Source organism: Archocentrus centrarchus, chromosome 6 (genome assembly GCF_007364275.1).
Source record: "Archocentrus centrarchus isolate MPI-CPG fArcCen1 chromosome 6, fArcCen1, whole genome shotgun sequence".
Taxonomy (NCBI): Eukaryota; Metazoa; Chordata; class Actinopteri; order Cichliformes; family Cichlidae; genus Archocentrus; species Archocentrus centrarchus.
This window is the reverse complement of record NC_044351.1, coordinates 7,682,614-7,706,468: the sequence shown is the minus strand read 5'-3', so window position 1 is coordinate 7,706,468 and position 23,855 is coordinate 7,682,614. Positions and strand designations below refer to the sequence as shown.

Sequence of the window (23,855 nt, the reverse complement as noted above, 5' to 3'; positions counted from 1 at the left end):
TGCACTATGCATATTTCTCTGACCAAGAAAACTTATAAATAATGTCACTTCTTTTAAGCAACCTAGAATTTCATTTATATGCATTAGTCCAGATGTGAAAAGTACAACTTTCCACAAGCATGTTTTTGACTTGGACTTGATTTCTAGAACTCGTGTCAATTCCACTGTCATCGTTACTCATTTTATTTTAGAAGGAAAAAAGCCCCTGCACTGATTACATGATGAATTTTTTAAAAATTACATGAAATGTTTCAGATTTATGAATGCAATAGATTAGGCCATAGATTTAATATTTGCACCAACATATTGTGTGATCAGCTGTCACCTGTTTCAAATCTCAGCTACAAACCGCCTTGGGAGGAAGAGGAACACACAGAGTCCATTTTCTACACAGAAACCTTGTTTTCTGCTGATCTGACCAGAAATTGCTGCCATGGACGAGAACAGAGCTGCCAGTGTTTCTCAAGAATGTGACATCTAGACAGAGCTGCAGCTGTGTCGAAGCAGAATTGCCCCCCTCCCCCCGAAACACTTTCTTCACCCACATCAGTCACGACCTCCAACCTTCTCCCATCGCGAAGGACTCAAGTTCACCCTAAACAAGATGATACCATGTAGAACGTGAAGATGAAGGGAGGGCACGGGTTTGTTAGGGCTGTTGTCTTCGTGAGCGCTGGCAAAAAAGCAGATGGAGTGCTGCAGTAACTGCTGAATGCTTGTAAATTTAATTGCTTTGCTACAATGCATTACTCTGAAGCCAATGGGGAGACAGTAAGCTAGGCTGGAGGAAGGCACGATCGATTAATGGCAGAAATATTGCAGGAGACCCTTATTCCCTCACTGACTCACCTAAAACTTCAAGCACTTAGCAACATCAGGATTAGATGGTTAAAAGACCAGTAAATATGCATGCTATGAAGGGTGCAGTTACACAGCATTTTTTTTTTTTTTGCCTTTAAATATTCTTTTTTTAACAATGTGCAAGCATTTTAGTTGGTTACATGCCTGGATTTATTTAATTTCAATTGCTTGGAGAAACAATAAATTGAACAAAATGCTCTGGAAATTCTTCAATGATGTGCAAATACAATGCAGAAAAATGATGCCAGTGGTGGATACATTTTAAAAAAAATATTATGGTGGGAAACATCATGATCCTTCCACAAGTTTAAAATCTTTGTGGGGTGCAGTTAGCTTCTTCAGCCAGTAGATGTGGATTCTGACAGGTCCTGGTGCTGTCTGTCCAACTCGTCATTCTGGAGACTCGTTGCTGGATGTCTGCCTTTGTGATGCTGAATGGTTCTTGTTCTGGGAGGTTGCTGTGGTCTGCACTAAGGTCCACCAGCCACTTGGTGTTGATGTTGTGTGACGCCTCTTTCTCCCAGATGTTCGTCCAGTATTGCTTGTTTGTTTGGCAGTTTCTAGTACCTCTGTTATGGACATCTTGTTGTACCTATTTTTCATCCAGAACCTGTCTCTCATTTAGTCCTTCTACGCCTCAGTTAACTAAAACCCTTCCAGGTGTCCCTGATTTTGGCTTCCAGCCTTCTCCACAGGGGACTTTCTCTACATGCATCTCTGATCTTATGTCCAAGTGCTTCTAGGATTATTGTTGCATTGGGATATATGAGCTCACTTGTTTCAGTGAAACTGTTAGTGGGGATGGTGCGTAGAGCAGTGTTCACAGCTGCAAGCATCTCCTCCGATGGGATTTGTGTTCTCGGTTGAGTCACGCTCTTGGATGGGTGGTCCTGCTCTTGGTTGGGTGTTTCATTCCCATTTTTTCCCATGACCATCTGTTGTGGTGACCCCTTGGGAAGTAAGGGAGCAACCAAAAGTATCACCTACATTTTTGGATGACCAGGGAGACGGGGGGCCCCATGGAAATTCTGGTTTTTAAGTGGGCCACAACACTCTTGACTTTGGGAACCACTGGTCTAGAGACATGCTCTCATTTGCTATTAACCAGTAAAAAAGTTAAAGTAGCATACTATTACTTTTGCAGGTATTTGTTTATAAATTTAAGGCCTGGATAACAGTGAGAACTGCATAACTTTGACCTGATGACAACTCTACAACAGAAGTTAAAATAGTTGATCAGCATTCAGTGGCAGTCAAGAGATTGCTTTGGCATGGGGGGGGGGAGACACATCACCAAGGTCTGTAGGCTTCGTCTTCTTCTTGTGTGAGGTATAAATATCTATAAAACCTATAAAAATGCTGTGCAGTCTGGACCAAAGTGGTGGACTTGACCAACCACCATCACTGTCTCGAGGCAGCTTGCATGGCTAAAAAAACTTAATATAATTGGTGCAGTCTCTCCAACATCCTGTGATAAACTGGCATCAGCCCACAATCCCACACCATCGACATCTTGGCCTGAACAGCCTTCCATTTTGTAATGACTCAGAGGCGTTCTTTGACATTTAGATTAGAGCGCCTCTTCCGCTCACAGCCTCTCACACACCTCCTCCCTGTTTCGCACATGTTGAGACTCAGCCGCCATTTTTCTGTCACCATCTTACACAGTAGCTCGAGGAATCCGTTTCTTGGCAAACCCCTTCTGACACACATGCAGTATATTCACCTAAAGTGTTAGACACGTTCACCCCTACCAGCCCTGAGTGGGCTCTTTCTCTGCAGCAGGTAGGCGGTTCAGCATTTTGCTAAAGGGCACTTATGCAGGTATGAGTCTGAGTATTTGAACCTGTGAGATAAAAGCTGCCCGAAGACCCTGAGTATCTTTCAAAGAACTCTCTTCCTGTTTTATCTATTTTAATACCCTACCTGGAGCACTTTCAACATAACTGCACCATTACAAGATGAATGCTTCAGAACACAAAGAAGTAAAAGAGTGAAGTGAAGATTTATTCGAGATATAATTGAGATGGTTCATCTCAAAATTTGAAGCTGCATTTAGTATGAACTAGGCATGTCCCAGCTGATCCTAAGGACTTGTATTGATGACAATCCAGGCATGTATTATCCCCTTTCTTTACCGCTTATCCAATTTAGGAGACAGAGACACCTGCACTGGATCTCACTGACTAAAGCGTCTTTGGTCATCTTGGCTCATGCTGAAAAGGCTGAGTGTTTGGGCTTTTAGGGAGGGCAAAAGCACACTGCTGTACAGACAAATGAGAGCTTGTGGCAAATATGCAAAAACGAACTGCTTTAACCCAATGATTTTGTTTTTAGAACAAAATCACAATTGAAATTAAAATTCTATTAATTGCCCAACCATAGGTCAAACCCTAGGGTGGCTTGAACAGGTAAAGGAAAAAGTTCACCATTAAGACTAAAACAAAACTACAAAGATCAAGTAAGCACAGATGAGAAGCACAGACAACCACTGCAATATGCAGTTTTCAGTGTTATTACTCCACCACAAAAGCGTTCATTATATATATATTCCTCATATATGATTTGTAATTTTTGCTGCAGCAACTCACACCTGAACATGAGTTGTCCATATTGGTGTTTCCTTCACATATTTTGACACTGCTCGCAAGTGGCCAGTGACAGGTAGAACATGTAGACGTCTGGAGATTTCTGAGTAGCGAAATCACTGGAGCCATGAGAAGCCTCTTTTCTCTAGCTTATTTCACCACATGATTTTAAGAGTCACATTCATCATCATTAGTAATTTATGCTTACATACTAAATAGTTTTGAATGAGAGCATTCGGTTTTGGATCAACCAGCAGTTTTCAAGTGCATTTTGATCAATATTTTAAATATAAATATGGGACTGAATTCATTATCAAAGGCACCCAATATTAATGGACTTAAATTGGGAATGGGCTAAAAAAAAATCTGTTGATTCCTGTACTTCCTGTACTGATTCCTGTAAGTTCAGCACCTTCATCAATTTTCTAAAACAGTTAAGCTGAAGTTAATAAATTGGCCAGTATCCATTTTTATTCAACATGTTTGATGAGGATTCCTAAGCTGCTAGAAAAACATATGATATCATTTATAGACTAATATCAGTCAGTCTGCCACTTATAGTAATCTAATTTTCTTTGGAAATTGATGTTAAGCTGCAGAAAAGCTCTAATAACAAAAAACATTCAATTAGACACCCGTGCTTGCAACTCATTTTACTTTGAGTTTAATGTGTACTAATAGTGACATTAAGAAAGCACTTTGGCTACATTAAATCTCCTTCAGAGTGTCACGACAAACATACTGTAAATGTCATAGCTGATGTTATTTTGTAAATTGCATTAATTGCATCCTTTCTCATTCCTGTCAGCACTGATGGCAGTAAAGTTTGTTTTTCTCCTGGTATTTTCTTGTTGAGCTGCTGTTACAGCTGGAAGACTCCCACGCTCCTTACTGCTGCCTCTGGAAACATCGGAGGCAGCATCAGAAAGGAGCGGGTCAACTGGCCGGACCAAAAAAAAAAAATGGCAAATATTGTTTCATATGCAGAGATTAAAAGAAGAAAAGAGGATAACACTAAAAATATTTTTTTTAATCTCGTGTTTTTTTAAAGTTTTTCCCCTCTGTCTCTCTCTTCCTACCTCTCTCTCTATGGTAACCTGAAGTCGACTACTCACAGCTGCTGCTCTCATTCTGCTCCAGCTGAACACCCACACTCTATTAAATAGTGTGTGTGAGAGACACACATACACTTCAATAGTCACTGTGTGCTTGAGTGAAAGAGTAAAAGTGTAAGTCAATGTGAGACAAGAGGAGAAAAAGAAAAAAGGTGCATTTGCTATGGTTAGACATATCAATTTTACTCCGTATAGCCATCACATATCTCCTGCTTCTGCAGTTATACCATAGCCTGGCTTCACTGTCATTTTATTTAAATTCTAACAGCTTTTCACATAATCATAGCTCAGTGAAAGAGTGTGTGCTGGAGTTAAGCAATACAAAGAGGTTTACTGTGAGACATTAGAGATTCAGCTCAGAGAAGATGGTTTGCTTTTGGAGCTCCAACTCTAATATTTATTTTCATGATTAAAGAGTTTTGTAGGTCTATAAAATGCCAAGAAAAAGAGGGCAAAATGTGTCCAACAATTTCCAAAAGCCCAAGTTTACAACGTCTGTGGTGTTTTGTTGCAAACCCTGGCAATACACAGTACTAGAACTGCGTGAAGGGGACCTATTATGCTCTTTTCCAGCACCATATTTTTTTTAACTGTACTACAGCAATTTTGCATGATTTCTATTCAAAATAATCCTGGTTTATTGTCATCTTCTTCTTGTCATCATCTTCTTGATACCCCCTTTCAATTACATCATAAAGAGCCACAAGTAGGAAAATCTACACCTACATTCACCTGCCTCTTTATTAGGAAATGCTAGTACTGAATTAGACCCGTTTTTGGCTTTAGAACTGCCTTAATACTTCATGACATAAACTCTACAAGATTCTGGAAACATTCCTCAGAGACTCTGGTCCATACTGACATGACTGCATCACACCATGACTGCACATCTATCAGCAGCACATCCATGATGCAAATCTACCATTTCACCACATCCCTGCAGTCTTCTATTCTCGTGTTCACATAACCAGTTTGAGATGATTTGAGCTTTGTGACATAGAGTGTTGGCCTGCTGGAAGCAGGCATCAAAAAATGGGTACGCTGTGGTCACAAAAGGATGGCTGTGGTCAACAACAATACTCAGGTGGGTTGTGGTGTTTAACAATGTTCAATTGGTACAAAGGTGCCCAAAGAAGACGTCCCATACACCATTATATCATTACAAGCAGCCTGAATTGTTGATACATCCTTTCATGTTCCTTTTGCCAAATCCTGACCCCTACCATCGAAATGTCAGAAATCAAGATTTACCAGACATAGAAACATTTTTCTAATCTTCTAATATCCTGTTTTTATGAGCTCGTATAAACTATATCCTCCGTTTCCTGCTCTTAGGTGACAGGAGTGGCAGCCGGTGCCCTCATTTCAAGGTTCAACATGTTGTGCATTTAGGCCCCATTTACACGACACCGTTTCAAAATGAAAACGGCGTCGTTTTGATGCGTTTCGCCTATCCGTTTACACGACAACGGAGTGAAAACGATGTGTTTCGGAAATGGGGTCCAGAGTGGAGCGTTTCAGAAACGTACCGGCTTGCGTTCTCGTGTAAACGCTTGAAACCGGGGTGATTTGAAAACAGGTGACTCACACATGCGCACTATGGTTGTGACGGCCACAGTTTTCCGCGCATGCACAAATTGATAAACAGTACTTGCGGATTCACGAGTGCTTCTTATGCTTTTCTTGTGTTTTTACCGTTTTGTAATTCAGCGTTGTGTGCACCAGCGATCCAACCTCATCGTCACTCGACACAAAACTTCTCACATTGGCCGTTTTGTAAGTAATGAACAATTTGCCGCGCTTCCTACTGTGTCACTCCACGTATGCGCGTCTTGCGTAAACCAACTTTGCAAAGAGAAAACCAACGCCAACTTGTGGCCTGGCATGGGAACTAGATCGTTTTCATCGTTTCACGTGTCATCGTGTAAACACAGATCCTTTCTGAAACGCTATCGTGTAAACGGAAGGCTGAAACGCATCAAAACGACACCGTTTCCAGTGGAAACGGCATCGTGTAAACGGGGCCTTAGAGAGTGCTCTTCTGCATATCTTGTTGTAATGAGTGGTTACTGTTGCCTTCCTATCAGTGTGTGTATGAATGACAGACAATGTGAAAAAGCAGTCAGTTCAGTCCACTTTAAATGCAATAAATGTAAGATACCCCTATATACATGCAACCACACACACACACACACACACACACACACACACAGTAATGTAACACTGGATTTATAAGATTACAATGTACCATGACTGATTAAGAACTACAGAAGACATCACCTAAGTCGAAGTCGCACAAATTGGATTTTCGCTCAAGTCTAGTTAATTGAGTGTCTTCTGCTTTGAACACTACTAGCATGTTCATAGCTGACCAAATGAATATATGCTGATACACAACTGCTAAAATGTTCCAGGCTGAAATCAAGCTCTATGTTTTTTCCCATTTACAGCAAGTACAATTATATATAAAACAATACAAAAAAGACTATTCTGAAAGCAATATTTTGAATCAAACAGAGGAAATATCAAAAAGAGCCTGGTGTTCAAATCATTTAAGAGGAACACAGTTAAATACCACTAAAAAAGACAGAAGATGCAGTCTTGTGTATATGGACAATTAATCCATATGCTTGTTTTGTCCAGCCAACAGTCTTAATGCATTAATTAGCTCACATTTGTCAAACAAAAGGAGGAAATCTTCCCACTGGGTAACTGAAAATGGGTTTATATTTGGATAACTGAAACAATCAGGTATCAAAATAGTTGATTATCTGTTAATTGACTGATTGAACTGATGAGCTGCTGCAGCTCTTCTGAAAATTAGGTTGTCCTTTTTGTCACCTCCTTCATCTACTTTAGGTCCTAACAGGCCAGCCAATCAGCTGTGTGATAAACTTTTGACAAGAAAATAAAAAATATTCAGGTTTTCTAAGCTTGCTACTCAAAACACAGTTTGTGAAAACATAAAGTTTTGCTCTATTCAGAGGCAAGCAAGTAGACTTTACTATTTTGGTGTTTGTAGCATCATCTCCACGTTGCTACGTGCGCTAGCAGGGTGCATGTGTGTGTGTGTGTGTGTGTGTGTGTGTGTGCGCGCACGCATGAGAAAGAGACAGAGAGAGTGTTCGTGACGCTTTCAGTCCACATCACACAGCAGCCATGTCATCAAATCAACTGACCAAGAGACCCTGGCAGAAAGAGAGCGGTAGGAGGTGAGAGAGGGAGACAAGTGTGACCGAGCTGCTTCATGAAAAACTGACATATAAGAGTAAAATATATTTTATTACAAAAAAAAAACCGAACTGACAAAGACAGAAGTGAATCAGAATATTATGACGTGAAGAAGAGTTATGCAAAATTACAGAAATAAAATAAAATTAAAAATATTTAAATTCCTGCCTCTCGCTGGTTTGCAGGGTTGATTCCCACGGGGGGGCCAACCATGCTTTAAATATATGCCCTCTTAGCCCTGTGAGGCACTCTGCATAAAAGCTTCTATCAAACAGTTTATGTTATATAGTCATGCAAAGAAAGAATGAAGAGAAATAAAGACTGAAGGGTGAAATATAGGCCCATATAAGCAGCAAGAGGAGGGATTTGGGAGGGAGAGGATTAAGAGACAGTGAGAGGGATGGTTGCTCTGACCTACTTCCTCAGCAATTCACCAATAGCTTTGATTCACAGCAAAGAATTTTACAGATTAACAGGGCCACACACAGTACAGACATACTAACATGCAAATATCAGACCATCGATTTACACAAAAAGTAAACTAGAGTTGGGTTGAGATAACCAGTTAATTTATGGTCTAATTTTCTGGTTAGGCTGCTGAACCACCATGATATATTGTTCATTAGTGTATTTTCCACACACAAAAAAATGTATCTATTCTATTGGTATTGGACTTGAACTGCAGCAAAGACAAAGTTTAAAAAAAAAAATGAACAAATGCTTTGTTCCAGTAATTCCTTTATACTGGGTCAGAAATGCAAGCAGCATTTGCTGTTTTTTGTGTTTGTATCACCAGCTCTCATTCTTTCCCTTATTTCATCACATGGAGGCAATTTCAAATCGAAAAAGGACGGCCATGCCCCCTGCAGTCAGTCATCTCTGGTGGTATGCCTCTGTGCTTGGGCCTCCAAGAACCTGAGGCAGGTAGAGCAAAGCCCCCCAGTACAGAACAAATCAGATAGTAATCATAACAGATGCAACACTGATCAAGTCAGACAAAGCATAAAGATGGAGTATGGGATGAAGTAAATATCTTCTGCCAAACTCAGTCTACAGCCAGACTACCTGTTTATGAGTAGCCTAACAATGAGCGCATCCTTCAGGCAAAACGACAGCAAAATATATTCTGTGAAAAATTATTAATTATTTTCACTGTGTGGTTTTTACTTGAGAGTCTGCAGCTACAGTACAGCTTGCCCTCGAGGAGCAAACACAGATTTCCCTCATAGCAAGTAGAAAAATGAGTCCGGATGGGGCTGATTAATATCACAGAGCAGGGATCAAATAAAGCTCAACAACCCTTCAGCTCAGCAGAATGTCCAAGGTTTAGGTTTGACAGCTAATTATATTTTCTATATGACAGTAAAAACAGATGATTTTTAGCAAACACGCTGATTGAAATGACTTAAACAAGGATTCAAAGAGATTTGGATTTTAATAAAACGCTACCCAGCTGCACCCCAAAAGGAGAGACAAACAGAAAATAAATACTGTACATTAGTGACTCACAAAGGACATTAATAATGTAAAAAAAGCAGTTTCCTGCTTGTCTTTAAGAGCATCTGCATGTAATAGAACACGGTCATCTGGTATTTTGATGCGGAGTCGGTTATGTGAAAGCCTTTATTCAGTCAAGCACATTAATGTTTCCAAATTCCACTGCCAAAGAGTTGAGACCAACAAAATGATCAACAGTAAAAACAAACAAAAAAATCTTTCTTCCATTACATTCGTCTCCACTGTCTTCTTCACCTCTCCTGTGCACAGTCCATTGCTTTGAATGGTTGACCCCAGATATTTAAACTCATCTACTCACTACCTCTGCTCCTTGCAGCTTCACTGTTACACCTGTCTCCCTCTCATTCACACAAATGCAGTCTGTCTTGCTTCTACTGACTTTCATTCCTCTTCTCTCTAGAGCATCTGTCCACACCTCCAGCCACTCCTCCTTGTTCTCTACTCTCACTACAGATCACAATGTTGTCTGCAAACATCATAGTCCATGGGGACTCCTACCTGACCTCATCTGTCAAACTGTCCATCACCACTGCAAACAAGAAGGGGCTCAGAGACAACCCCAATGTAATCCCACACCCACTTCAATCTCTTACTCCTACCACACACCTCACCACTGTCTCACTGTCCTCATACATGTCCCGCACCACCCTCACATACTTCTCTGCCACTCCTAACTTCCTCATGCAGTACCATAGTTCCTCTCTTGGCACCCTATCATATGCTAGGTCCACAAAGAAAATCCCTCTAACCTTCCCTATACCTCCCCATCAACACTCTCAAAGCAAACATCGTGGGGGGTGCCTGGGTGGCTTAGTAGTGAAGCCGGAGACCATATACATATGCTGTGTTGTGTTGCAGTGCGGGCGGCATGGGTTCGAGTCCCGGCCCATCACAATTTGCCCGCATGTCTTCCCCTGTATCTTTCCCCCATTTTCCTGTCTCTCTCCAATGCCGAGAAAAGCCGCTGTGGCCAAAAAAAAAAAATGCAAAGCAAACATTGCATTTGTAGTGCTCTTTCTCTGCATGAAGTCATACTGCTGCTCGTTTATTGTCATCTCTCTTTTTAACCTTGCTTCAACAACCTTTTCCCCTAGCTTCATGGTATTTCTCTTCAGCTTTATCCTCTAGAGTTGCTACCGCTCTACACGTCACCTTTGTTTTTGAAAATAGGTACCAGTACACTTCATTTCTCTGGCATCCTCTCACTCTGCCCGAACCCTAATCTGGTTAAAATGTCAACTGCCCTCTCTCTCCTAGACATCCCCATACCTCCACAGGCATGTCATCTGGACCAACTGCCCTTCTACTCTTCATCCTCTTCACAGCTGCCCTCACTTCCTTCTTACTAATCCTCTGCACTTCCTGATTCACTAACTGTCCTCTATCCATTGTCCTCTCTCTCATCTTCTGCATTGATAAGCTCCTCAAAGTGCTCCTTCCATCTTCTCAACACACTCTCTTCACTCGTTAGCACATTTTCATCTCTATCTTTAATAGCTCTAACCTAGTTCTACAGCTGGTGAATCTTCACTTGACCTAATCAGCTATTAACACTTCTGAAAATCTGAAGGTTTTTCTTGGCCTTAGAGGAACCACTCTTCTCTGGGACCATATCCTGGGTTTCACTGACTCAAGTATAATATACATGTTAATCAAATGACCAGAAACCTAAATGGAATAGAAACTTCCATTTAAATGAACCTTAGCGCTGAAAAAAACAACAACAAAAAAAAAACAATAAAAGACAATTATTTACCAGCTCACTGGAAACTGCTATTTGAACAGGCACAGCCCAATTAAATCATTTTGGTTATTATATTTCTGAGATTTTCATTTTGTAGTTAACAGTTTCCTGCTTAATCCACATAATAAAAAATATATATAATTTGAATAATTTAAACAATCTTTAGTTGTTGCCCTACATACATTATACACACACGCCAACATGCTCATTCAACCCCCATAGGAGAGGATCCATCTTCTCCACTTGCTGACAGCACTTCAAAAATCACCCCACCCACAAAAAGATACAAAGCCATAACAAAGAGGCTACACCCACTATCGTGCTTTACCATTTTCCTTGAAATAAAAAGGGGGGTTGGGGGGTTACTGTGTCGTTTTAGCCTCATTCTAAGCAGCCTGTCACGGGCTTGTGAAGTAGGGACTGGGTTGGAGAAGTGGGGAAGATCTGGTTGTTAGGCAGCCAACAGATCAGAGCTGGATGTTGATTGGCATCTATGTGTATCTGGAACTGGAGCGAAAGGGTTCACCTACCTGGCTCCAGACCATGCATGACCATAAGCCTATCAGTGCTTTATGGCCAAACTGCATCCTGAACATGCATGTTACCAATGCATTTTACCAATAATGTTACCATGCCACTATGTAGCTAAATGCCTACCTCCCAAAGCCTTCCTTTTCCTCTTTTCATTAGCACCATTGCTGGACAACCCCAAGAACACTTCAAACACTCCCGCTAATGAACCTCCCTTATAAAATATTACAGATATTAACTGCCAGATCTTCTTGTTACAACCTCCCAGAATTCTTTAAGGTACGGCTGGATGTTAAATAAGCCCAGATTAACTCAGAAGCAGTATTCAGTTCATAGTCACACATCATGTGCTCTTTTGTTGCTCTTTCAAGCCTACTTGTTATTCCAAAATTGTAACAAAAATGCTTGGCAATTATCCAACATGTGCTCTGCTAGCAGACTAAAAAAAAAGAAAGAAATCAATGAATAAATAAGTAAATACACGTCTTTTCGGAAGGGTTTTCTCATCATAATTTTATTTCCAATATCTACAGACCCCAGCAAAAAAAGATGGGTTAGGTGGACATGCTGATAAGATTTCATTTGAATAAAGTGAAAAGCTATTTCCATTGATTTGTTGGGTCACGTTTTTTGCACAGCACTTGGGAAGCTCTCTGAAGTATCTCGCTAAAGGAAAAAAAGAGCATCTTTTTGCAGTTCAGGGAGTGCACTGTGATTTTTTTAAAAATACATTTTGGATTAGCTGTGAAGCCCAGAGAGAGAGTAAAGGAGAGTGCGAGAGTGAGAGCAAAAGAACTGAAAATCAAAAATGTATGAAGAGGGTGAGAGACTCCAAGAAAGACAGTAATGATGAGTAATGAGCTGCCTGTCCAAACAGATAAGAACAAAGACAGAAACAAAGAAGCAGCAAGTGACAAAGAGCAACAAAAAGAAAGGGCAGGATGTCCAAAATACAAAGCTTTACGTGAACAAAAAGTTAGATGAACGTTAGATAACTTACATATACACGTCAAACACTGCTGAGTGAGTGTGTGTGTGTAGAGAGGGGGAGAGCTGGAAAAGCCCAGCAACAGGGTATGCCTTAAATAGCTGGATGGTCAGAGACAACGTGAAGCTGGAGAAAGCTGATGGCTCAGGGCATGTGTTGTGTTGTGTTTAGCATGTATGAACCCAGCGCTGACAGCAGCTCCACGGGTTCTATTAGTCATATGGTAGATCACATGACATCCTGGGGAAACCTGCCTGCATGAGGCTGGATGCTGATGGGCACCAACGCTGACTGCCCATCTGGATCAACAAACACCGCATCTACAGGAATAATACTGACATTTCTGTCGTAACAGCAAGGTGGCCCAAAGTCCCGTGACATCATTTATATGCAACACAAATGCAAACAGTCACTTCATCTAGCTTCCTCTGGATTCTGTCGTCAGCCAAAATGGCTAGCGTGTAGCCATTTTCCTTGTTGCCAGATTTCAGAAAAAGCAGGTTTGATTCTTGTGAAGGAGTTGCATTAATGACTCATCCAGTGACATCACCCCCTGGCCAATCAGTGGCATGCAGTCTGTTGACATCACATTTTCAGCTCGACTCAGGTCGCTTGGAACCATGACTGAGCAGGTACTAAAAAAGTACCTGGTAAAAGGTCCTATCACCTAATGGAAAACCCTAAAAACTGAGCAGAGTCAAGTTGACTTGAGCCGAGTAGGTAGTGGTGGAAAAGAGGCAATAGATAACTACATCGTTTCTTCTAGTTTTTTAGGTGTTACATGAGAAATCAGCGGGCATTCAGCCAAATATAAAGTGAAATTAGTTCCAATAAATTTTACTCTTAGAACTTGCTGCTTTACTGATTCCTTTATGTTAAATGAAAATGATTTAATACATTCTGACAAGTTTTATTCTCCTGTCTTGTAATCTTGCTGGATTATCCACAAACCCATGTACAGTTGGGGGCCCATTCAAGAAGCAAATAAAAACAAACAAACAAACAAAAAACTTGTATTCTATTAAGCATTACATGTTGAAACCATATATTATCAAGACAGATTTTTTTTTAATCATAACAAAATGATATAATTGTAGTCTGTATTTCTCCCCTACACTGCTGAGACTACTAGTCTCTTCCAAAGTCAGCTAGCTAGTGGATACAGTTGTTGAGATGACATGCAAGCTAATCCAGAGGTTAGCTGTAGCAGCAGTAGATTTATGACCTGAAACTTTGGATGGAGCTAAATGAAGGAGCCAGGCTGCCCTTACCAGTGGAGGGCCTGTTGCCTTTCACAGCCGAAAAATACCAGGGAAAATTTCTTTCTGTTTTACCTGCATTTTTTGTTTTTTTTGACAAAGAAAACCTGTTTATTCCTTTTCTAAATGAACACATCCCAAAGATGCTCTTCCCAAGAATACTTCATAGCACTCATCCAGACGCAGGACTCTGGTACTGGTAAGAGGTGCTGAAAGGAGTGGGAGGAGGAGGAAATCATCAAGAAAACGATGAAAACAACAACAGGTGTGTGCACACACACAAACAAAAACATACATTAAACGTAGTATTATCCTATTATCCTTGTAAAAAACACAGGTAAGCCCTGGCTGCTTCATTTATATAATAATAAGATAAAGTATTTCAGAGCTTTTAGTGAAGCTGTATTGTGATGGTTACTTTTCATTTTTTCAGTAAGGTGCAGTGCTCTCCACTTTGAACTATTCCGTGTACATGTACAGTTGTGTTCAAAATGTTAGCAGTCCAATGTGAATAACCAGATCAATCTTTTTGGTAGAAATCATATTACTACATGGCAAACAATTTACCAGTACGTGTAGTAGAGTCATAGAAAACCAACAGACCCAACATTCATGATATGCATACTCCCGAGTCTGTGTAATTGAATAATTAATTGAAAGGGGTGTGTTCAAAATAATAGCAGTGTAGAGTCCAATCAGTGAGGTCATTAATTCTCTGAAAAAACAGGTGTCAAGCAGGTGGCCCTTATTTAAGGATGAAGCCAACACATGTTATACATGCATTTCTCACTGAAAACCTGAGAAAAATGGGCCGTTCCAGACATCGTTCAAAAGAAAAGTGTTCTTTAAAAAGTTGATTAAAAAGGAGAAAACATATAAAGAAGTGCAGAAAACGATAGGCTGCTCGGCTAAAAAGATCTCCAATGCTCTAAAATGGAAAGCAAAGCCAGAGAGACGTGGACGAAAACAGAAGACTACCATTCAAATGGATCGAAGAATAGCCAGGATGGGAAAGACTCAGCCAATGATCAGCTCCAGGGTGATCAGAGACAGTCTGATGTTACCTGTGAGTACTGTGACAATTAGAAGACGCCTGCGTGAAGCTAATCTGTCAGCAAGAAGCCCCCATAAAGTCCCACTGTTAAAAAAAAGGCATGTGCTGAAGAGGCGGCAAATTGCCAAAGAACACATCGACTGGCCTGTAGAGAAATGTAGAAACATTTTGTGGACTGATGAAAGTAAGATTGTTCTTTTTGGGTCCAAGGGCCCCAGACAGTTTGTCAGATGACCCCCAAACACTGAATTCAAGCCACAGTACACAGTGAAGCATAGTGGTGCAAGCATCATGATATGGGGATGTTTCTCTTACTATGGTGTCGGGCCTATTTATCGCATACCATGGGATCAGTTTGCATATATCTAAATCCTTGAAGAGGTCATGTTGCCTTATGCTGAAGAGGAAATACCCTTGAAATGGGTGTTTCAACAAGACAAAGACCCCAAACACACCAGTAAGCGAGCAGCATCTTGGTTCCAGACCAACAAAATTGAAGTTATGGAGTGGTCAGCCCAATCCCCGGACCTTAATCCAACAGAAAACTTGTCGGGTGACATCAAAAATGCTGTTATTGAGGCAAAACCAACAAATGCAGAGGAATTGTGGAAAGTTGTCAAATCATCCTTGGCTGGAATACCTGTTCACAGGTGCCAGAAGTTGGTTGACTCCATGCAACACAGATGTGAAAGAGTTCTCAAAAACAGGGGTTATACAACAAAGTATTAGTTTAGTGATTCACAGGAATGCTAATTCCTGAAGATTTTTCAGTTCATAAAGTGAATATTTGAGTTTATGAAGAAAAATGCAGACACTGCTATTTTTTTTGAACAGCCAAAAATTTCCTGTTAAGTAACTGGAAAAATTATGCATTTTTCTTCATGTCTTGATTTAGAATATAATGTGCAGTGTTCCCAATGCCTGGAAATAAAAACAATTTAAGGATTCCGAGCTTTACTTGTGCTTTTAAATGCACTGCTATTATTTTGAACACAACTGTATGTACACAGGAATGTGTACATACAGATTACTGAAGAAAAGCCTGATCATTAAATTGGTTAAGTGATGAATGTCCTACATATGGTGTTTGTAGGGAGAATATTTGTCATTCTATTTTAATAATTTCACTGACTGAATTGAATTCTGCAAATGGCAGATTTTTGTCTTGTTGCATTTATTCTTGTGATGTTTGTAATTGTAATTCTGACCTTTTTTCCCCTCTTTGTAATGAATGTTTAACCTTTGCACAGCACTGCTGGGCAAGGCATTGTTAAATTTATGGAGGACTGCACACAAGTTTGTTTTCATAGCCTCTGCATTGGTTCCCATAACCATTCGCACAGCCAAAGAACTATAAAATGGAACCAAACATAGGACCATAAAGTTTCATTAGTGAACAAACTGCATTCCTGGCCTAAAACTGTAGAAAACTGCATTCAGGTAGTTTAGGTCAGACAAAACTTCCAATTATTAATTATGTCATTAGGGACTTGAGTGAAAATGATGCACAAATTAAATAGTTTATTCCACGCCAGAGCAGATGCAGTGTAAGAACATAACTACCAACTTCAGGTTGTGTATTAGTAAAAGACTCTCCACCTCTCTGTATCTATATGTGAACAGACAGCAACACTCATTTAGAGCTTGTCTACAGCTATTTTTAAAGGCTGCTTACTAAGATGTTTTTTTCCCACTGGCCGAGTGCAAATTGCTTCTTGCCAGTGAAATCATCCCATCAATTCTTTTTCACAAAATCACAGCTGTCCAATCTTCAGACTTCCACCCATACAATCCCATCTCCCAGTGAGACCAAGAATGCAACAGTGAGAAAATGTCGGGCAAAGCATTCAGTCTTCTCAGAGCACAGTGGGTGGATGGTTTACATTTTGATTTGTTTAAAAAAAACTGCTGTGATCATAGTGCCTTCAATTCACTTCACATATTTGTGAGCAAGATTTGAGCTGTGTTAGGAAGCCATGAGTTAAAGTTTTAATGTGGCAAATCCATTAACAAGTAGCTCTAAAATTTTGTGACTCACCAACTTTTTAGCTTCATTCTGCTGCTTATGCAGCTATAAAATTATAATGCTCATATGAATGCTACATGTCCTTAATGTGAAAATAACACTATATGGCAATAGAATTGCATGGTTGGGTATTGGGCCTATGCCAATCAGTAACTGTGGCCATACAATAGCAGTCATCTACTGCTTATCTACCTCTGCACTTTGCTTTTCACAGCTAAAGATGAATCTCGGAAGAATGATACGGACAGAATCCTGTTTGATTAATACATCACTGTAGTGACATACATTTAACAGCAACTTCCCCTGGGGCCCCACAGGGGAGTTTTATTTACTGTGTGAATGTAGGGATAACTCACCTGACATTTTTAATGTTAAATTTGCTGATGATACGGTCACTGTTAGTTTGATTACAGAAGAACCAAAGTATTGTGTATATCCACATGAGTTTCTTTCTTTATGCTAGTTTTCTTCAGGTAAACTCCAAAGAATGAAGGTGAGGATTTTTGATTTCATAGCAAGAGAACACACCAACAATTGATGACGAAAATACTGCAGTTCTCAAATAACATGACTATCCAGGGACACCAACTGATGAAAAACTGAATTCAAACATGCCATTTACAAGAAAAGAATACAATGATTATTCTTCATGCAGAACATGTAACAGTTTGAAGAGGACACACACACACACACACACACACACACGTCTTTCCTATTCTTCATTTGCAGTGTGTTCTAATATTCTGCTTTATTGTCTGGTATTTTTTTTAGCTGTTTGTAGTTAATATGAATGAACTATAAGATTGTAATTATATCCAGTAAAACTGCAGGTCAGAGGCAACACAATATGATCCAGCTCTGTGAGTCCTAAGTGATGGGGGGGTGGGGCAAGCAATCCTCAGTGACGTATCACAACCTCTCTATCATGATTATGAGTTACCAGGATGAAGGTACCAATTTGACAGACTTCTCATGACCAGAGACCTTTTATCCCTTGCAGTAAACAAATCCAAAAAATGTGAGGAATGTGTGGATTGTACTTGCACTTGTGGTTCTTGGACTGTTGGTGATGTTGTTGTAATGGAGGATTTCTTGCCAGTGTGGAAATAGTGACAGGTAGTGAAGTGTCAGGAACATTAAATGGAGATTTAATGACTTTGAGATTTCCTACATCTATTCTCTTTTTAGTGCTAAAGAGGCTTTAAAAATTGTGTTTTTGTAAAACAACTTATTGTATTAGTGGGAAAGTACCACTGGCCATCAGCCAAAGACTTAATCTTGGTTCTGGCTGGTGAATTTATCCACAGTGAATCACGCAGCTTCTTAGTAAAAATGGTGAAAGCAGCAATATCACTGTGGAAATGGACCTTATGTCTGCGGTCTGTGAGCACAGACAAAAACAGTTTGTTTCCTGCTCTGAGAATTGGGTAAAGATGCAGTTTCCAAATGCCCCCTGAAAAGCTCCTGGCACAGAAGAATAGGTGACTTGTGTAGCCGTCGGCCGTGGTAATCATGTGATACCTCTGTCGTTTGGCTAATCTCCTTACAACCTCCTTTCTTTTTCTCCAGGATGAAGCCTGATATGGCAGCTCAGCCAGCTTTAGCCACACGCTAATTAATCTGCGCCACCAAAGCCTCTTAACACCCAAACACCACAAATGGACACTGTAGTCGTGCCAAGCCATGGAAGTTTGGTCCAAACTTTTGGTGTGGAATCAGAAGTTGTACAGTAGGGGAATGTGCACAAGTTCAACATGCCACAAAAACGATCAAAGCTGAGGGTTCAGCTCTCTGTGTAGCTCTGTGTAACTGAACCACTCTAAGGAGCTTTAGGGCTGTTCAACATTAAGGCTGGTTAGCTTGATTGGGTGGGGGGCATAGTCTCCAGTGTCATTGATAGGCATGATCTGAGCCACCAGCTGCAAGGCTTTCTTTTGGCTGTTTTGAGGGGGAGTTGGTTTAATCCGCTCTGTCACACTGTCCCAGCTTTGTCAGCGATGACATGAGGCCACCATTTTCACACTCTGTCTTTCTGCATCTCCCCCACCCTCCATCGTCTTTGCTTTGCTTTGAACCCACAATCAGGGCGTCTCACTCTAGACGTACCTCTCTTAACTCTTTAACTCCGTCTCTCTTGGGCTGCAACTAAAGATTATTTTGGTAGTTGACTAATCTGTCAATTATTTTTTTGATTAGTTGATTAGTCAAGAATTATTTAAATCTTACTTCACCTGTTCAAGCTTGCCCACCTGAGAATATCACCTAATCAAATGTATATCACAATAAATATCAAATAAGCAATGCATATTAAAGTGAATGCAATTTTTAATTTTAAATGAAAATATAATGTGCAGTTAAGCAAATAAAAATGGCCTCTGGCAAAAAGTTCAAATAAGGCTTCAAAATATACCAAAAAGATTTTTTCAGTTCATGAAGAGGTTAATATTAACCTGCGAGGGAAAAAAAAATAGGAGCCAGCGTAACTGCTCCTATTGTCCTTCACTCGTTAGCTAACATAACTGAAATGGTGCCACTTAGCAAACATCATCCATGAGAGCTTGTTTCCGACAGGTAAAATAACAGAAACATTACTGTACAAACATTAACAGGTATCATCGACGCACTAATGTACCCATCCAGAGTGACGTCACAGCTCCAGGGTGCCGGCGTTTTAAACGCTCACGCGTTGCAGTGATGCTGCCGTGGAAGGAAAGCTCTGCTCTGCACAGTCTGCATTCAGCTTTATTTTTGTTTCCTGTGAAATGCTCCCACACCTTTGACAGTCTGTCTCCATTTTCTTTCATTTTCTCCACCCTCCTCTCTGTTCCACCAGCGTTATGTTGTTCATGTTACTTTCTTCTCTGTTTGCATTATTGTTACTGCCCCCATATCTTCCTGTACTGCAGTTACAAAATCACATACCTGGTTTTAGAAAATGATGTGTCGACATTAAAATTTCACGTCAACTTATTTTTTTGTAGTCGGTGTCATCGATTATGTCGACAAATCGTTACAGCCCTAGTCTCTCTCTCTCTCTCCTTCAGTACCTATTCCTTTCCATTTCCCCCTCAGTCTGTCTCTCTCAGATGGGGCTCATCTGCAACAGAACAAACAGGCTCATTGTATCTGTGGGAGTTGTGAGGGCAGCAGAGAGGAGGCTTATTTCATTGAAACCTAGACAGAATATCCATCCACAGGGGAAATAGGGCCTACAGGGACTCTTAATTCCGGCAGAAAGCATGGGTAGAATGATGGTGAGACAGAAAGAGAAAAACAAGCAAATACCAGCAACACAAAGAGACACAGAACAGGTGGCAGACTGTCCTAAATTTAAAGAAAGGGTCTGAATGAAAGAAACCGTATACTACAAAAGTATAGAGATTCACACAGAGTCATACTCTCTGAAGCCAATGTTGCAAATGCTGAGCGGGGACGAATCTGTTCAGCATCAGAAAGGTCGATGACTGAAGAGCTGCATATTTTCAATGTGAAGGAAACTGAACAAACTGTCTGCATGATGAGCAGCTTGCCAACAGCGAATACACACAATAGTAAAAGAGAGGTTCACAAAAAGCTGTCGCACAACCCAGAGGTCACCAGTTCATCCATGCAGCACTCGTACTTTGTATGAATTCATAGTCTGTGCATGTTGTTTCAGAGCATCAACATCAAGCTTTGAACCTGAAAGGATGCCATTTCAATAATCCTCTCTTCTCCTGCAGTTCAACCTTGTTTTGAGAGCCTGTGTGTATGAGAGCCTTTTTAAATAAAAAAAGACCTGAGAGGACAGTCTTAAACTAGAGTGTGGACAAACTGTGATGACCTAAATAGTGAACTGCAGAGAGAGAAGGACCTACAAGGGTTTGTTCTGAAATAACTGCTGCCCCAGAGGAGAACGAGCAACCTCCAGCATGAGGGTGATACAGGTTCAGTATTTAGCAACCACAGATCAATATGTGCCCCATTAACACTCATCCCAGCCGTCACTGGATTGTCATTATGCATACACATATCAGCACCACTTCAATCACCAGTGAACATCCAGGCATTGGAGCAGAAAGTGATTTATAACTGAAAAACTCGCAGTTTGATGGCAGTATGAGTAGGCCATGCCTTATTTCACACAACATACCACAGGGAACAGATTATAGCGTAATCGCAGACAGTCCACAGAGATAAATAATTTCTGCAGTTTAACTGCTGTCAACTTCAGCTTCCTGATCCCTTTTAAAAACTCACTAAAGACCAAGAAGTGCCACAAGCAGCAGCATTAGTCATCTGTTTATTGTTGCTAGCTAAACAAGTGTTGCTGGGTGCAAAGAATCACGCAGCCCTAAAATGAAGTGCTAACCAGTGACTCCCATTCAACAAAGGCAATTAAAGAGGCATCTTATCAGTGGGGAGCTACAAAGAGAAGAAAGAAATAGCAGGGCTGAATCTTTCATCGTGGTCACCCAAGTTGTCTGCACATTTCTGGAAGAAAGCTACCGACTTAGATTTTTTGATATGGCATTCATTTAGCAGCCTTTGTTACCATTCATAATGAGTGATACCAACACAATTCTGGCTCACAATTACAGCTAATCATCTCATTTAAAAACCTCTAACAAAGGCAGTCTGCTGCAGTAGCTTCAAATTACCCCAACAATGGCACAGACAGTAAGCGTATTATGTATGTGTTGTTTGTACTCACCCTCAAGGCTTCTATGACCAGGTCTCGGGCTTCCAGCTCTCCCTCCATGATACTCAGCAGGGTGAGCAGCTCCGGTTTGCTCAAGTTATCCATGTTGAACTCACATTTCTGTGACAAACACAACAAGCAATCAATCAATCAATCAAGCAATTAATTGCGGCTGCTTGATTGTGGCAAAACCTTATTTTGGTCAGTACTGGGCTCGTGATTATTAAACATGATTACTCATTGAATTTAGAAACATCTCCAGTAGAATTCCTTTAAGTAGACTTAAACTGAAAAAGAAAAAAAAAGCAGACCAATCAGAATTGGGCTGGCAGGCGGGGTTCCATTATTCCATTGCAGAGTTACTACAGAGTTATTATAACATCAATGCAGGAGCAGCTACACACACACACACACACACACACACACACACACACACACACACACACAGAATAGAGAAAGACAGACACACACACATGGGAGTTTATTTCCCACTTCCAGGCTACACCAGCAACATAGCCTTGCTAGCATTGTTCTCATGTAGCAACAGAGAGAACAAACCTCCAAGAGGGCTGCTCAGTCTCTGGGCAGTATTTACTTTAAAGGGAATAGCATTGTATTTTGTATATATTTGTTTTCTCTTTTAAATGTATTTTAAGAAGTTTGAAGTGCAGTAAAAATCAGATAAGGGTAGCATGACAGATGTTTATTTTGATTACACAAATACCATGTAGGAGTAGGTGATGGATAATAGGTACTGATCTGTAAATAACTGCACATGAATAATTTGAGCTTATATAACATTCTGCTACAGTATATTTCTAACTAACTAGGCAGCTCATTCTCTTTTTCTTTCTTTAAGTATGATGTGAAAATGAGGTCAGAGGTCAAATGTGACATGTTATTTGGATGCAAACTATAATGTGATATTTAGAATCCCCATATACCAGTATCATTTCCTAAATGTTGCCAATACAAAGGCAGAAGAATTTGAAGCATAGTTTTAAAAATAAAAGACATTTTATGGGAAATTTTACCTTATCTGACCTTGGAGAAGAAGTCAGAGGTCCAAAGTAATATGATATTTAGAATCCCCACATATGACTCTCTATATGTCTATATGTTGACAATACAAAGACGGCAGTAGGAAAAATAGTTTTAAATAGCTTTATATAGCATTATTATCACTTTAGATTCAATTTATTGATTTGAAGGTCAAAGAGAGGTCAGAAGTCAAATGTGAGACCCATTCATTTTCTTCCACTTATACAATTCAGGGTTGCAGGGGGGTTGGAGCCAATTCCAGCTGCCACAGAGCAAAAAGCATGGACAGGTCGCCAGTCTGTTGGAGTTGAATCACCAAGTGCATGTCTTTGGACTGTGGGAGGAAGTCCATGTACATGGTGACATTTTTTAAATATACGGTACTTTATATGGTACTTTCTATATGTTGACAATACACACCACAATTATAAGAATCATAGTTTCTAAGTTATAAGGCTTTTTGTTAATTTTCAACAATAAATCATTAAGTTGACCTTGGTGGATGTAAACCAAATTTTAATGGATTGTTAATGGATTGTTGCCACTCTAAACTCCTACAAAGTTTTCCATCCATTCAGCCATTCTCCTCCCCTTATCCAGGACCGGGTCGCGGGGGCAGGAGCCTAAACAGAGAAGCCCAGGCTTCCCTCTCCCCAGCCACCTCCTCCACCTCATCCGGAGGGACCCCAAGGCGTTCCCAGCCCAGCCGAGAGATATAATCTCCCCAGCGTGTCCTGGGTCTACCACGTGGCCTCCTCCCGGTGGGACATGCCCGGAACACCTCACCCAAGAGGCGGCCAGGAGGCATCATAGTCAGATGCCCGAGCCACCTCAACTGGCTCCTTTCGATGTGGAGGAGCAGCGGCTCTACTCTGAGCCCCTCCCGGATGGCTGCACTTCTCACCTTATCTCTACGGGAGAGGCCAGCCACCCTTCGAAGGAAACTCACTTCTGCCGCTTGTATTCGCGATCTTATTCTTTCAGTCACTACCCAAAGCTCTTGACCATAGGTGAGGGTAGGAAAGTAGATCGACCAGTAAATCGAGAGCTTCGCTTTTACACTAAGCTCCCTCTTCACCATGACAGACGGGTGCAGCGTACACATCACTGCAGAAGCATCCGTTTGTCAATCTCCCACTCCTGCTGGAAAAGGGTGGCGTGCCCTCTCCGGCTCAGGGATGAGTTCTTGCCCCAAGTGGAGGAGTTCAAGTATCTCAG

The 23,855-nt window shown here is 40.7% G+C and overlaps 1 protein-coding gene across 1 annotated transcript in view; it reads right to left on the bottom strand.

The window, feature by feature from the left end:
• The window catches only part of cttnbp2 (cortactin binding protein 2), a 96,163-nt gene that overhangs the window by 62,470 nt on the left and 9,838 nt on the right, over nt 1–23,855 (bottom strand). Inside the window, 1 exon segment of the mRNA XM_030731460.1 lies at nt 21,609–21,716. Within this exon segment, the coding sequence (XP_030587320.1) occupies nt 21,609–21,716 (108 nt within the window).